This window comes from Amblyraja radiata, chromosome 6 (genome assembly GCF_010909765.2).
Source record: "Amblyraja radiata isolate CabotCenter1 chromosome 6, sAmbRad1.1.pri, whole genome shotgun sequence".
Taxonomy (NCBI): domain Eukaryota; kingdom Metazoa; phylum Chordata; class Chondrichthyes; order Rajiformes; family Rajidae; genus Amblyraja; species Amblyraja radiata.
In genome coordinates, this window is record NC_045961.1 from 99,602,580 (window position 1) to 99,617,645 (window position 15,066).

Sequence of the window (15,066 nt, forward strand, 5' to 3'; positions counted from 1 at the left end):
ATGATGCATTGTCTTTCCATATCTTCTCTGTGCGCTTAACATGGTCAATTATCCCAATAACGTCAATGCTCCCTCTCCATTGTCCATCATGTTTCGCTTGTAACAAGAGTTTTTTCTAGATATAGACACAAATTGCTGGAGTAACTCAGTGGATCAGGCAGCATCTCTGGCTAGAAGGAATAGGTGACGTTTCAGGTCGAGACCCTTCTTCAGACTCAAGAAGGACCTCGATCCGAAACATCACCTATTCTTTTTTCCCCAGTGATGCTGCCTGACCCACTGAGTTACTCCAACATGTTGTGTCTATCTGTGTAACCAGCATCTGCAGTTCCTTACTGCACAAGAAGCATTTCGAGAATTGCTTTCCTTCATCCCACCACTGACTTCCAAATCTCCATGGATCTACTCCATTCCATACTTTCTTCTCCACATATTACCTCTAGTAAAATTATCCACATACTTCCTAAAAGCACCTTGTTCTAGCCCTTTGTTTCTACCCTCAGCCCCTCAAGGCATCTGTTGTCCAATATCTTTCGTCAAATATTTAATCTTCAATAAACGGTAATCTCATTTAATAGACATTGGCTGAGCCAAAGCCAGTATCTTTGCATCTTTCCATAACTACATTCAAGGCGGTACTTCTATACGCCATTCTTGATCACCAACTCAGATTGAGTTTGCTAACTTGTCATTCTTATAGGTTCATAAGTTATAAGAGCAGAATTAGGCCATTCGGCCCATCAAGTATACTCCATGATTTAATTGTGGCAGATTTATCTTTTCCTCTCAACCCTATTCTCATGCCTTCTTCCCATAACCCCTGGCACCCCTACTAATCAAGAATCTGTCATCTCTGCCTTAAAAATATTCATTGGCATGGCCTCCACAGCCTTCTGTGGCAATGAATTCAACAGATTCACCACCATCTGACTTAAAAAATTCCTCTGTAAGAAAATGGCAGAGTAGACTTGATGGGCTGAATGGCCTAATTCTGTTCTAATCTCTTATAAATTAATGAACCTGTGAAATACAAGTCAGTACGTCAGCTACAGATGAAAAGTAAACCAACCTTGACAACATATTGTATGCATCTTGTTTGTTTGCAGGTTTCTCGAGAATGTCACCATGAATGCACTGAAAAAGGGAATATAAAGAATAAAATCACATCTCCAGTGAATTGTAATCTCCTCAATTCCTTGGAGCGCAGGAGGATGAGGGGTGATCTTATAGGGTGCATAAAATCATGAGAAAAATAGATCGGGTAGATGCACAGAGTCTCTTGCTGAGAGTAGGTGAATCGAGGGCCAGAGGACACAGATGTAAGGTGAAGAGGAAAAGATTTAATAGGAATCTGAGGGGTAACTTATTCCACACAAAGGGTGGTGGGTGTATGGTACCCGAGGAGGTAGTTGAGGATGGGACTAACGCAACGTTTAAGAAACAAGTTAGACAAGTACATGGATAGGACAGGTTTGGAAGGATATGGACCAATTGCAGGCAGGTGGGACTAGTGTAGCTGGGACATGTTGGCCGGTGTGGGCAGGTTTCCACAATGTATCACTTGATGACTCTATGAATGTGGGAAGAAACTAGAACATCCGGAGAAAACCTATGTGATCATAGAATGTACAAACTGCACAGAGTTTGCAGGTTAATTGGCTTCTGTAAAGTGTAAATTCATAAGTTCATAAGTGATAGGAGCAGAACTAGGCTGTTCGGCCCATCAAATCAACCGCCATTCAATCAGATACAGATGCAGAGATACATGTTCGACAAACCGAGTCCGCACCGACCAGAGATCCCCGCTCATTAGCACTATCCTACAAACACTTTACATTTATAAATTTACAAGGACAATTTACATTTACACCAAGCCAATTAGCCTACAAACCTGTATGTTTTTGGAGTGTGGGAGGAAACCGAAGATCTTGGAGAAAACCCACGCGGTCATAGGGGAGAACGTACAAACTCCGTACTCAGGATCGAACCCGGGTCTCTGGCGCTGTAAGCACTGTAAGGCAGCAACTGTACCGCTGCACCAATGTGCCACCCATTGTGGCCGATCTATCTTTCCCTCTTAACCCCATTCTCCTGCCTTCTCCCCATAACTTATGACACCTGTTCTGGGCAAATTGCCCGTGGTGCGTAGGCTAGTGCTAGTGTATGGGGCGGTCGCTCGTTGTTACGGACTAGGTGGACCGAAGGGTCTGCATCCATGCTGTATGTCTCAAGTCTAAAGTGGAAAGCAAAGAGTTATTTGTGGTTTGACTAAAGGCATTAAACGTTGAGTTGCTGGTGGAGCAGTCCATCCGTTGAATTGTTAAACACCACTGGAAAGTGAACTTTCATCAGGCATAGCACAGCTGGTTGTGACGTTTACTGTGGGACGGCATAACTCATTGACGCTCAAAGGCCAGCTGGCACCAGAACATGATGTCTCCAGTAATGGAAAATAAAGTCACCAATGCTGGAATGTGAAACAAAAACAGAGTTGTGCGGGAACTCAGACAGTCTAAAACAGCATGAGTATGAAGAGGCAACAGTCCACATTTCAAAGCAATTACCCTTTCCGTGAATCACTCGCTTCCGAGAAGCCTGCAGCCTGAAACAATGATGCCTCTTTGCACCGAAGTTGCTTGGTTGCCGAGTTCTTCCAGTATTCCTGATGGTGTAACAGGATTACGCTATTGAGGAATGCAAACCTGAACTTCATCAACCCACGTTGGCACTGTAACTTTGCTATGCTGCACGCTAATGTTCAAAATGTCTGGACCAAACTTCAATAGATTATTGAAATAAGTAGTATACCAAACTTCAATAGGGGCGACACGGTGGCGCAGCGGTAGAGTTGCTGCCTTACAGCGCCGCAGACCCAGGTTCGATCCTGACTACGGGTGCTGTCTGTATAGAGTTTGTACGTTCTCCCCATGAACAAGTGGGTTTTTCCCGGGTGTTCCTCCCACACTCCAAAGACGTACAAGTTCATCGGTTAATTCGGCTTTGGTAAACATTGTAAATTGTCCCCAGGCTGTAGGACAGTGCGAGCGTACGGGGATCGCTGATCAGCGTGGACTCGGTGGGCCGAAGAGCCTGTTTCCACACTGTATCTCTAAACTCTAAAAAGAGGTTTACCAGAATGCTGCCTGGATATAAAAGTATTAGCTTTAAGGAGAGGTTGGACAAACTTGCATTGTTTTATCTGGAGAATCGGAGTCTGAGCTGAGACCTAATAAAAGTATATAAAATGATGAGAGGCATTGAAGATAAGGTAGATAATGATCAGCTCGATATAGACTACAAGACCTACACTAAACCCAAACCAATTAGGAGCAGACGAGGGCATTCGATCCAATTTGTGATCCCAGCTACAAAGACAGATGTGTACAGCAATTCATTCTTCCCCCGCACAATTAAAGCATGGAATAATCTCCACCCTACTATAGTTACCCAACCAGATGCAACTAAATTTAAAGTAGCTCTTTCTTCCCAATAACCCTTTCTGGCTTAAGTCCTCCCTCCACCACCTCCAGTTTAAATTCCATTTGGAATATTTCGGAGGACCAAGAAACCAAGAAGAAGGTGTGCCCAGAGTGGAAATGTCAAGGACTAAAGGGCACTATTTTAAGGGGAGAGGGGTGACATTTAAAGGAGATGTGCAGGGCAAGTGTTTTTTTTATTTTACAGAGGGTTGTGAATGCCTGGAAGGCAATGCCAAGAGTGTAGTGGAGGCAGATACGATAGTGGCATTTAAGGGGTTATTGGATAGGCACATGGATATGCAGGGATTGGATGGATATGGATCAAGTGGAGATTAGTTAAACCTGGTATCATGTTCGGCACGGACATGGTGGGCTAAGGGACCTGTTCCTATGCTGTATTATTCCATGTTCTAAATAGGTCTAGCTCAGGTGGGCATCTTGGTTGGCATGGAAGAGTTGGAACGAAGGACCCCTTTCAATGTGTATGAACCGATTCATATCTTTTCTTTTATCCAAATGAACCAGATTGCAAGTTGAAGCGAATGCAGAAGCTATTTCTACTTTTACAACAATTAAAAATAAATTATAACTGTGATGGGTTTTTTTCCTCCATTCTGTTGCTGGGCATTTACTTTAAAATGCAATGAGAAGAATTGATGTTTTAGAAGGAACTGCAGATGCTGGAAAATCGAAGGTAGACAAAAATACTGGAGAAACTCAGTGGGTGAGGCAGTATCTATGGAGCGAAGGGAATTGAGAAGAATTGAAATAACAATTTCATTATTCAGAGAATTCTTTCAAGCCTTGCCTACTTTTACTTACCACAACAGTGTCTGCACCAATAACAATGTCCGGAGTCTTGAAATGTTTCTGTTGATGGAATAAATTGTAGATTTTCTTATTGACATTCTTCCAAAACGGCTCAAGAAAAACTATACTTCAGAAATTTTTTTTTTGAAGTAAACATGTTTTGGGAAAACATTGCTAGCAGACCAAAATTGAATTTTTGCTAACCGTTTCAAAGGTTTCAAAGGTGTTTTATTGCCATTGGCATGGAAATAGCTGGCAACAATGTTAAGGAATGACATAATTGCTTCATCATGTGATTCGTGATTAAAAAAAAAAATAATATCCAGAATCCTGTTTTTTTTAGAAAATTGAGAAATCCAATTTTCAAGCTTGTTCAATGGTGTTTTTATATTGCTGATGATAGATTCATGCACGTTCTACAAATGTGTAATTCAAAACGGTTGCCAAAATGGCGGTGATGATATTTGGTGAGTCAATGATAGGATTCTCCAAGCAGCGTGCAAGAATGAAGTCAAGGGCATACAAAGATCGGGCATAATCATTCTATAAAGGCAGAACATTTAAGAAGTATCACAGGGTGATACTGACACAGGGTGGGGTTGCTGTATCTCATTAACCCAGAATATCCACCTTGGATGCACCACTGAAAATTAGAATATCTAACTCAGTCTTTAGTTTATATTTTGCGTTATCCTGGCACTGTTCAAATAATTAGAAAAGGCAAAGTGGCACATTGCAAGATGCTTATCTCATTTACAATAAACCTCACAATAATGGACCTCTACACAGCAGATTTCAGTTATAGCAGTCCAAGGCTCTCGTTGTACTACCACCCCTCCCCTCCCCCCCACCCCTCCCCCTCACTTAAGAGCCATACTGAGTGGAAACAGGCCCTTCAGCCCAAACCGGCCAACATGTCCCACCTGCCTGCGTTTGGCCAATGTCCCTCCAAACCTGTCCTATCCATGTACCTGTCTACCTGTTTCTGAAACATTGGGATAGTCACTGCCTTAACTACGTCTGGCAGCTCGTTCCATACACCCACCACCCTTTGTGTGGAAAAAGTTACACCTCAGAATCCTGTTACATCTTTTCCCCTTCACTTCCGCCAGTTACCCAACGAGCTGGCGTCATGTGGCGTGTTACCGGTTGCGAGAGCGGAGAGCATGAAGGTGGCGTGTGTACCGGGCCCGTCCCCGCGTACCGTGTGTGGTTCCCTGGCCTGTGAATTCCCACTGGTTTCAGTTCAGTTTAGTTTATGATCACATGTACCATGGTACAATGAAAAGCTTTTGTTGCATGCTAACCAATCAGCGGAAAGACAATACATGATTACAATCGAGCCATTCACAATGTACAGATACATGATAAGGGAACAACGTTTAGTGCAAGGTAAAGCCAGCAAAGTCAAATCGAAGATAGTCCAAGGGTCACCGACGAGGTAGATAGTAGTTCAGCACTGCTCTCTAGTTGTGGTAGGATGGTTCAGTTGCCTGATAACAGCTGGAAAGAAACTGTCCCTGAATCTGAAGGTGTGCGATTTCACACTTCTATACCTTTTGCCCGATGGGAGAGGGGAGAAGAGGGAGTGGCCAGGGTGCGACTCATCCTTGATTGAAGCTGCTGGCCTTGCCGAGGCAGCTTGAGGTGCAAATGGAGTCAATGGAAAGGAGGTTGGCTTGTGTGATGGTCTGGAGCTGCGCCAACAATTCACTGCAATTTCTGACAGTCTTGGATGAAGCTGTTCCCCCCCCCCCCCTCCGCCCCCCCCCCCACGACATGTTTCTTCCCTCCTTAGCCTTGGATTAAACTAGGTAAGACTTACCCCCTCACTCGGTTATAACGGACAATCGGCTATAACAGACATCATCCCTCCCCCGTGTGGTCTGCTATTGCGAGGGTTTACTGTATTTTCTATTTTACATTTCAAAATCATTTCTCTTAAGTGACCCATGTACAGACAGCCGTTTTGAGCAGAGCCAAGCATCTGATTACATTATATATACACCATTTGCAGTCCTAAAATAGCACGTGACTACAATTTCTCTCGCTGCTATTTATGTTAAAATATTATAGCCTTTATTTTAAAAGTATTATGACCTTAACTGAAATGTCAGCGTCCCATTAAGAATTGCTATTGCTCTGTAATAAGAAAGCCGATGAATCCAATGTTTAATTACTTACCAAGTGCATTCTTGTTGCCACCTCAAGGGCCTTCTCCTTTGCAGTTTCTTTTGCATATCCATAGGGGGTTTTGAAAATAGACTTGTCAAGTGTCTCCTTAAACCAAGAGGGCACCACTTCAAATCTAAGACCCTGTCAGTGGTAAAAAAAAAACGAGAGAATGCTTTGGGAAACATATAAAAAGATAATGGGACAAAGAGGTACTCGAGGTACTGGGTGGCACGGCTGTACATTTGCTGCCCTGCAGCGCCAGAGGTCCGGGTTCGATCCTGACTATGGGTGCTATCTGTCCAGAGTTTGTACGTTCTGCCCGTGACATCGGTGGTGGGGAAGATGCTGGAGTCCATTATAAAAGATGAAATAGCCGCACTTTTGGATAGCAGTAACAGGATCGGTCTGAGTCAGCATGGATTTACGAAGGGGAAATCATGCTTGACTAATCTTCTGGAATTTTGCTTGGTAAAATAGTAAATTGTCCCTAGTATGTGTAGGATAGTGCTAGTGTATGGGGTGATCGCTGGTCGGCACGGACCCCGTGGGCCGAAGGGCCTGTTTCTGTGCTTTATCTCTAAACTAAAAAAACTAAGTAGAATCATGCAAGTAAAAATGTAATTGCTGCATTGTTCGCGACAATTAAACTTAGATTATTATGTCAATTATTTTCAGTTAAATAGACTAGAACTACATTCCCCGTGGTGTGGGAGTTTAATTGGGGGATTAATGGGTAGAGAGAAAGGATTTAGAACACAATGTCGCCTTAAATATGAGTTCGACTATTCACAGGGCACGTTATGAAGAGTTGAGAATATTTTCAACTCACCTTAAAGTCATAGAAACCACTTGTTTGAACATTTCAAAACTGATATAATTATTCTGTCAAACAAGGATTTTGAAGACTTAACAGATCAATGATTGATTGAAAGATACAGCATGGAAACAGGCCCCTCAGCCCACCAGGTCCACGCTGACCATCGATAACATGGTCACTCTAGTTCCGTTTCGCTGAACACATCCGCTCAGTCTCCCTAAACCTACCTGATCTCCCAGTTGCTAAACACTTTAACTCCCCCTCCCATTCCCAACCTGACTTTTCTGTCCTGGGCCTCCATTGTCAGAGTGAGGCCCAGCGCAAATTGGAGGAGCAACTCATATTTCGCTTCGGCAGCTTACACCACAGCGGTATGAACATTGACTTCTCTAACTTCAAGTAGCCCTTGCTTTCCCTCTCTCTCCATCCCCTCCCCCTTCCCAGTTCTCCCACCAGACTTACTGTCTCCAACTACATTTTATCTCTGGCAGAGATGCTGCATGACCCGCTGAGTTACTCCAGCATTTTGTGTCTACTTTCGATTTAAAACAGCATCTGCAGTTCTTTCCTTTACATTTTATCTATGCTTTGTTGTTACCTTCTCACAACTGACAATGATCTAGTCTTCATTTTCCTTGATCTCCATTCCCTTTGTCCCATTTTCACACCTTGTGCTTCCTTATCTATACACTTCCTTATCTACCTCCCACTCGCCTGACACCAGTCTGAAGAAGGGTCTCAACCATATAACAATTACAGCACGGAAACAGGCCAACTCGGCCCTTATAGTCCGTGTCGAACACTTATTCTCACCTAGTCCCATCTACTTGCACTCAGACCATAACCCTCCATTCCTTTCCCGTCCATATACCTATCCAATTTATTTTTAAATGATAAAATCGAACCTGCCTCCACCACTTCCACTGGAAGCTCATTCCACAGCTACCAATCTCTGAGTAAAGAAGTTCCCCCTCATGTTACCCCTAAACTTCTGTCCCTTAATTCTCAAATCATGTCCTCTTGTTTGAATCTTCCCTACTCTCAATGGAAAAAGCTTATCCATGTCAACTCTGTACCACGACCCGAAGCGTCACCCATTGATTCTCTCCAGAGATGCTGCCTGTCCAGCTGAGTTACTCCTGCATTTTGTGTCGATCTGTACCCTGGTTTTACGCTATCCCACATTTGCATTCATATATACAAACAATGGATAATTTGCAGAGGTCAATGTACCTACAAACACGCACGTCTTTAGCATGCATGGGGAAACCGGAACACCCTGTGGCAACCCACGCGGTCACTGGGGGTAACATGCCCCATAGACAGCACCCAAGGTCAGGATTGAACCTGGGTCTCTGAAGCTGTGAGGAACTGCGAGGCAGCAGCTCTACCAGCTGCGTCAATCTGCTGCCCTTAAGTGTAGTTAAGATAGAGATCTGTGAAAACGTATATGAATTCTGGGCTTGACTTGTGGCGGTGAAGGATTTAATTTGTGAAATGACATAAACAAACTCATTGCAGAGATTGTGAAGATAACAAAGGCTACTGCTGAAGCTATTGGGCTTCTCGTATGTGTATGCGACAAATAAACTTGACTTGACTTGACAATGCAAAATAAGCATCCAACTCCAAAGCATCACAATAGAAACAGGAAACACATAATAGTTACCATATTTATAGAGGAAAATTGGCAAACACCAGTCAACTCAAAGTTTACGTTTTGAAACAGGACAGGAACTAAAAGGTTAGCAGGTTAATAATATCTTATCCATGTTGTAATAATATTTAAAAAGTATAATTTGCTCATTATTTGCACATTGGAACTGTATTTTATTGCCCACTATAATTTGTCTATTGCTGGTTTAGACACAAGGAAATGCAGATGCTGTTTAAGTTAAGGACTAATCGACAAACTATGACAACAATTCTCTTTGTGTTTCCAATGCGCCAATTAAATCTTTGAGTGATATTGGATGATGGGGTCGTACCCCCGAGAAGCCAGGAGCCAGCAATTAGTTATCACTGCACTCTCTCTATTTACAAAATATCTCCTGCTTTCTAATGATCGCGGCGCAGCGGTAGAGTTGCTGCCTTACAGCAGGTTAATAATAGCATATCCATGTTGTAATAATATTTTTGAAAGTATAATTTGCTCATCAAAGTCAAAGTCAACGTCAAAGTAGCCTTTATTGTCATTCAGACCTTGCGGTCTGAACGAAATTTTGTTGCCTTGCAGTCCTACATATAGTACAAAATGACAAAAAACACACAATAAACACAAATTAACATCCACCACAGTGAGTTCACCAGGCACCTCCTCACTGTGATGGAAGGCAAAAGTCTTAAGTCTTTGTCTCATCCCTTCTTATTCTCCCTCTGCGTCGAGGCGATCCAGGCTTCAGATGTTGTGACCCCGCCGGGCGATGGTAAGTAGTGTCAGTCCCGCGGCTGAATCCGAGCTCCGCGAACGGGCCGGTTCAGCTCCGCGGCCCGGGGTGGTCGAAGCTGACGAAGCTGCGGCCCTCCAGTCCAGCGGACGCAGCTGTTGTTGCGGGAGCTCCGGAGAACAGGTCCGCAACCTGTGACCTGCGAGCTCCCGACACTGGGCCCGCGGTCGGGTCGGGTGGCCGCTGCCGCCGGAACACTGCCCCAGCTCCGAGGCCGGGTGGCCGCTGCCCCAGCTCCGAGGCTGGGTGGCCACTGCGCTGCCCCAGCTCCGAGGTCGGGTCGCCGCTGCCCCAGCTCCGAGGCTGGGTGGCCACTGCGCTGCCCCAGCTCCGAGGCTGGGTGGCCGCTGCCGCTGCCCCAGCTCCGAGGCCGGGTGGCCGCTGCCGCTGCCCCAGCTCCGCTATTAGGCCTCGGCGGAGACGGGGGCGGGGGATACGACAAGAAAAGTCGCATCCCCCCCCGAAGGAAGAGACCAAAAACATGTTTCTCCCCCCACCCACACACATACATACACAACCTAATAAACCAAAGATTAACTAAAACAGGACAAAAGAACAACAAAAAAAAAGAAAAAAACAGACGGACTGCAGGCGAGCCGCAGCTGCTAAGGCAGCGCCGCCATCTTATATCATAAAGAGATCTTAGAAAAAAAAAAAATATCTGTCCCTCATTAGTTCAAAAGCATTACATTTTCATTGACACATGGCAGCTTGGGGTACACTAAAACCTTTATCTATGAAATCATGATGAAGCTTTATAGGACTTTGGTTAGGACGCATTTAGAGTATTGCGTGTAGGTACACAAAAATGCTGGAGAAACTCAGTGGGTGCAGCAGCATCTATGGAGCGAAGGAAATAGGCAACGTTTCGGGCCGAAACGTTGCCTATTTCCTTCGCTCCATAGATGCTGCTGCACCCGCTGAGTTTCACCAGCATTTTTGTGTACCTTCGATTTTCCAGCATCTGCAGTTCTTTCTTAAACATTTAGAGTATTGTGTGCAGTTCTGGTCACCCCATTACAGGAAGGATGTGGAGGCTTTGGAATGGGTGCAGAGGAGGTGTACTGGAATGATGCCTGGATTAGGGGAGCTTCAGGAAGAGGTTGTACAGACACGGGTTGTTTTCTCTAGAACTGATCTAATATGCTCTCCCAAGCAGAATAATTCAGTAGCAGAATCATTAAATATATTAAAATTATGAGAGGCATAATCGGAACCTTTTTCGCAGGATGGAGAATCCGGAAGTGGCGGCGCTGGTGAACGGCTGCGGCTCGCCTGCAGTCCGTTTGTCTTTACTTTTTTGTGTTGTTTTTTTTCGTTTTGTCTAGTTAAGTTTTTGGTTTTTAGGTTGTGTTTATGTGGGGGTGGGGGGGGGGGGGTGGGGGGTTGAAACGGGGCTTGCTGTCTCTCCCTTCGGGGGAATGCGACTTTTTTGTCGTATCCCCCTTCTCTGCCCCCGTCTGCGCTGAGGCCTAATGGCGGAGCTGGCGACCTCGAGACTCCGGAGGCAGCCAGTCAGGACTCACCCTGGGCTCGCTCCCGTGAGGGCGGCCCAGCTCGGAGCTGGAACGGCGCTCCCGTGAGGGGCTGTGACGCTCCCGTGAGGGGCTGTGGCGCTCCTGTCGGAGCGGCCCATCCCGAGGGTGGAATGGCGCTCCCGTCGGAGCGGCCCATCCCGAGGGTGGAATGGCGCTCCCGTCGGAGCGGCCCAGCCCGAGGTGGAATGGCGCTCCCGTCGGAGCGGCCCAGCTCGAGGGAGGAACGGCACTCCTGTCGGAGCGGCCCAGCTCGAGGGAGGAACGGCACTCACGTGAGGGCGATCCGGCTCGGGGCTGGAACGGTGCTCGGGTGGCTGGGACGGCGTTCTGGCGGCGGTGACCCGAGTCCTGGGTCTAGCCGCGGGCCAGCAGCTGCGTCCGCTGGACTGGAGGGCGGCAGCTTCGACCACCCCGGGCCGCGGTGTTTGAGCCGGCCCGTTTGCAGGGTTCGGTGAGCCGCGGGACTGTTTGTGCCATCGCCCGGTGGGGAATCGCCTCAGCGCAGAGGGAGAAGAGGAGGGAAGAGACTGCAGCCCTAAGATTTTTGCCTCCACCACAGTGAGGAGGTGCTTGGAGGACTCACTGTGGTGGATGTTAATTTGTGTTTAGTGTTGTATATTATTGTATGATTGTATGTATGACTGCAGGCACGAAATTTCGTTCAGACCATAAGGTCTGAATGACAATAAAGGAATTCAATTCAATTCAATTCAAAATACTAATGATGGGCAAAGTTTAAAGGTGATATGCGAGGCAACTTTTTTTTTAAACGCAGAGGGTGTTGAGTGTCTGGAAGGTGCTACTGGGAGATCGATACATAGAAAAGTAGGTGCAGGAGTAGGACATTCGGCCCTTCGAGCCAGCACCGCCATTCAATATGATCATGGCTGGATCCCGTTCCTGCTTTTTCCCCATATCCCTTGATTCCTTTAGCCCTAAGTGATGGTTCAGGCAGATATGAATGTAGCATTTAAGGGATTTTGGATAAACTCATTGATATGCAGAGATTGGAGGGTCACAGAGACATACAGCATGGAAACAGAACTTGCTCACGCCGACCATCATGCCCCATCAAAGTCTGAGGAAGGGTTTTGGCCCGAAACGTTGCCTATTTCCTTCGCTCCATAGATGCTGCTGCACCCGCTGAGTTTCTCCAGCACTTTTGTCTACCTTCGATGCCCCAAAACTTGTCCTACCTGCATGCCTTTGGCCCATATCCCTTTAAACCTACCCAATCCATGGACCAGTCCAAATGTTTCTTAAACTTTGCAATAGTACTTGCGTGCTTATATAAGAAATGTATCTGACATAAGGTTCTGCACAGACAATCTTGTGCTGTACTGTTCTATGTTCTACGATGAAGAATTTGATTTTACCTCCGTACAGAAATGAAGATTGGCTTAAGGTGCAGTATATCTCTCGGCTGCTCCTTCTCCAATTTGATTCTGGGTCAGGGATTCCAAAAAAGTGGGGATATTGCTCTTCTAAGGAACTTTTAAGCACTTTCGATCCCTTCTGTAGGGGATGTCATTAAATTGAAAATAGTGCAGAAAAGAATGTATGCGGATGTTACCAGGATTGAAGGGTTTGAATTGTAAGAAGCTTGTTGGGCTGGGACTCTTTTCTTGCAAATAAGAGGCTGAGGGATGATCTTACATTATGAGGTATGTAAAATAATTAGGGGCATAGATGAGGCGAACGTCCACAGTCATCGCAGTAGGGGAGTCTATAGCTAGAGGTCAAAGGCTTAGGCTGAGAGAGAAAAGATTTACTAGGAATATGATGGGCAACTTTTTTCACACAGAGGGTGGTGTGTAAATGGAACGAGCAGCCAGAGAAAGTGATAGAGGTAGGTATACCATAGGGTTGTGGATTATCCTGACAGAAGATGGTCCCCAGAAACCAGAGGGAATAAAGCACTTTGTCACTTTGAGCACTTTTGAGAAAAGAGGTAGCTAAATAGATAAGGGAAGCAGATAGGGTGGATGCAGTCTGAAGAAGGGTTTCGGCCCGAAACGTTGCCTATTTCCTTTGCTCCATAGATGCTGCCTCACCCGCTGAGTTTCTCCAGCACTTTTGTCTACCTAGGGCGAATGCAGAGTCTTCTACCCAGAGTAGGAGAATCACAAAATAGGTTTAAGTTGACATAGGTTTAAGATGAGAAGGTATAGATTTAGTACGAACCTAAGGGGCAACCTTTTCACTGAGGTCGATGGGCATATTGAATGAGCTACCAGGGGAGATTGTTTAGGTACTATAACAGCGTTGAAAAGACACATGGACAGGTCCCAATCCGAAAAGTCACCTATCAATATCCTTCCTAAGTGCACAGGAGGCTGAGGGGTGATCTTATAGAGGTGTATAAAATCATGAGGGTAATTGTAAGGGTGAATGCACAGAGCCTTTTACCTAGGGTAGGGGAATTAAGAACAAGGGGATATAGGTTTAAGGTAAGAGGAGAAAGATTTAATAGGAATCCGAGGGGCAACTTTTTCACTCGGGGGGGGGGGGGGGGTCATGGGTATATGGAAGGAGCTGCCAGATGAGATAGTTGAGTCAGCCAAAATACCCGCTAAATTACTCGAGCACTTTTAAAAACATAAATAAACCAGCATATGCAGGTCCTCGTATCAACATTTAAAAGACACTTGGACCTACCTGTACATGGTAGCAAAGGTTTAAAGGGATTTGGACAAAATGCAGGCAAATGGGACTAGCTTAGATGGGTCATGTTGGTCGGTATGGAGGAGTTGGACTGAAGGGCCTTCCTCCAGAGAAGCTGCCTGACCCGCTGAGTTACTCCAGTAATTGGTGTTTTATACAAGATTCCAGCATCTGCATTTCGTTCTGTCCTGTGGCTGTTGAGTTTGAGGACCGACCTCCTGTATAGTTCAACCATGATGTATTCTTCAATGATGATGTTGTATACTTCAATGAACAAATCACCGATATATAGGAGCTTCCCTGCCTATTTTGCTGTGTGAAGCTCAAATACTCGGCCCGGTGGCACAGCGGTAGAACTATTGCATTACTGCGCCAGAGACCCAGGTTCGATCCTGACTCTGGGTGCTTGTCTGTACAGAGTTTGTACATTCTCCCCGTGACCTGCGTGGGTTTTCTCCGAGATCTTCAGTTTCCTCCCACACTCCAAAGACGTACAGGTTTGTAGTTTAATTGGCTTGGAATAAATGTAAAACTGTCACTAATGTGTGTAGGGTAGTGTTAATGTGTGGAGATCGCTGGTCAGTGCAGACTCAGTGAGTCAAAGGGCCTGTTTCTGCGCTGTATCTCTAAACTAAACTGCTCATGAACATTGAATGATAGTAAACTGCAACTTACAACGTTGTTCAAAATTTCTCTTCTACGCGGTGAAGCACTGGCAAGAACCACGCGTTTCCCAGCCAGTTTGGAAATGACGGCATTCAATACCATGATGATTGTGATCTATAATTTTACAAGGTGTTAACCAGGATCTGTAAAGTAACAGAGAAGGGTATTTATCATTAACTATACATATAGGTGTGTGCCGCATGAAGTCGGACACCAGAACACAGGACGTGCAACAGTACAGCTCAAGAATAGGCCATTCGGCCCACGATGTCTGGGCCGAACATGATGCCAAGGCCATCACTGATCTGCCTGCACATAACCTCACGCTGCCTCGGCAAGGCCAGCAGCATAATCAAGGACGAGTTGCACCTTGGCCTCTTCTCCCCCATTGCGCAAAAGGTAGAGAAGTGTGAAAACGATACACATGTGCAGGGATCCAAAAACCCATAATGTTAGCAGACTAACAGCAA

General features: G+C 45.6%; 1 protein-coding gene across 7 annotated transcripts in view; it reads right to left on the bottom strand.

The window, feature by feature from the left end:
* LOC116974641 (probable bifunctional dTTP/UTP pyrophosphatase/methyltransferase protein) overlaps window positions 1-15,066 on the bottom strand; it is a 39,928-nt gene that overhangs the window by 23,151 nt on the left and 1,711 nt on the right. For all 7 annotated transcript variants that reach the window (XM_033023327.1, XM_033023329.1, XM_033023333.1 and 4 more), the window contains exons 2-5: window positions 14,606-14,739; window positions 6,474-6,605; window positions 4,302-4,349; window positions 1,070-1,134 (exon numbers count right to left, since the gene is read on the bottom strand). In XM_033023327.1, coding sequence (XP_032879218.1) covers window positions 1,070-1,134; window positions 4,302-4,349; window positions 6,474-6,605; window positions 14,606-14,698 — 338 coding nt within the window. In that variant the 5' untranslated portion in view covers window positions 14,699-14,739. The remainder of the gene's footprint in view (window positions 1-1,069; window positions 1,135-4,301; window positions 4,350-6,473; window positions 6,606-14,605; window positions 14,740-15,066) is intronic.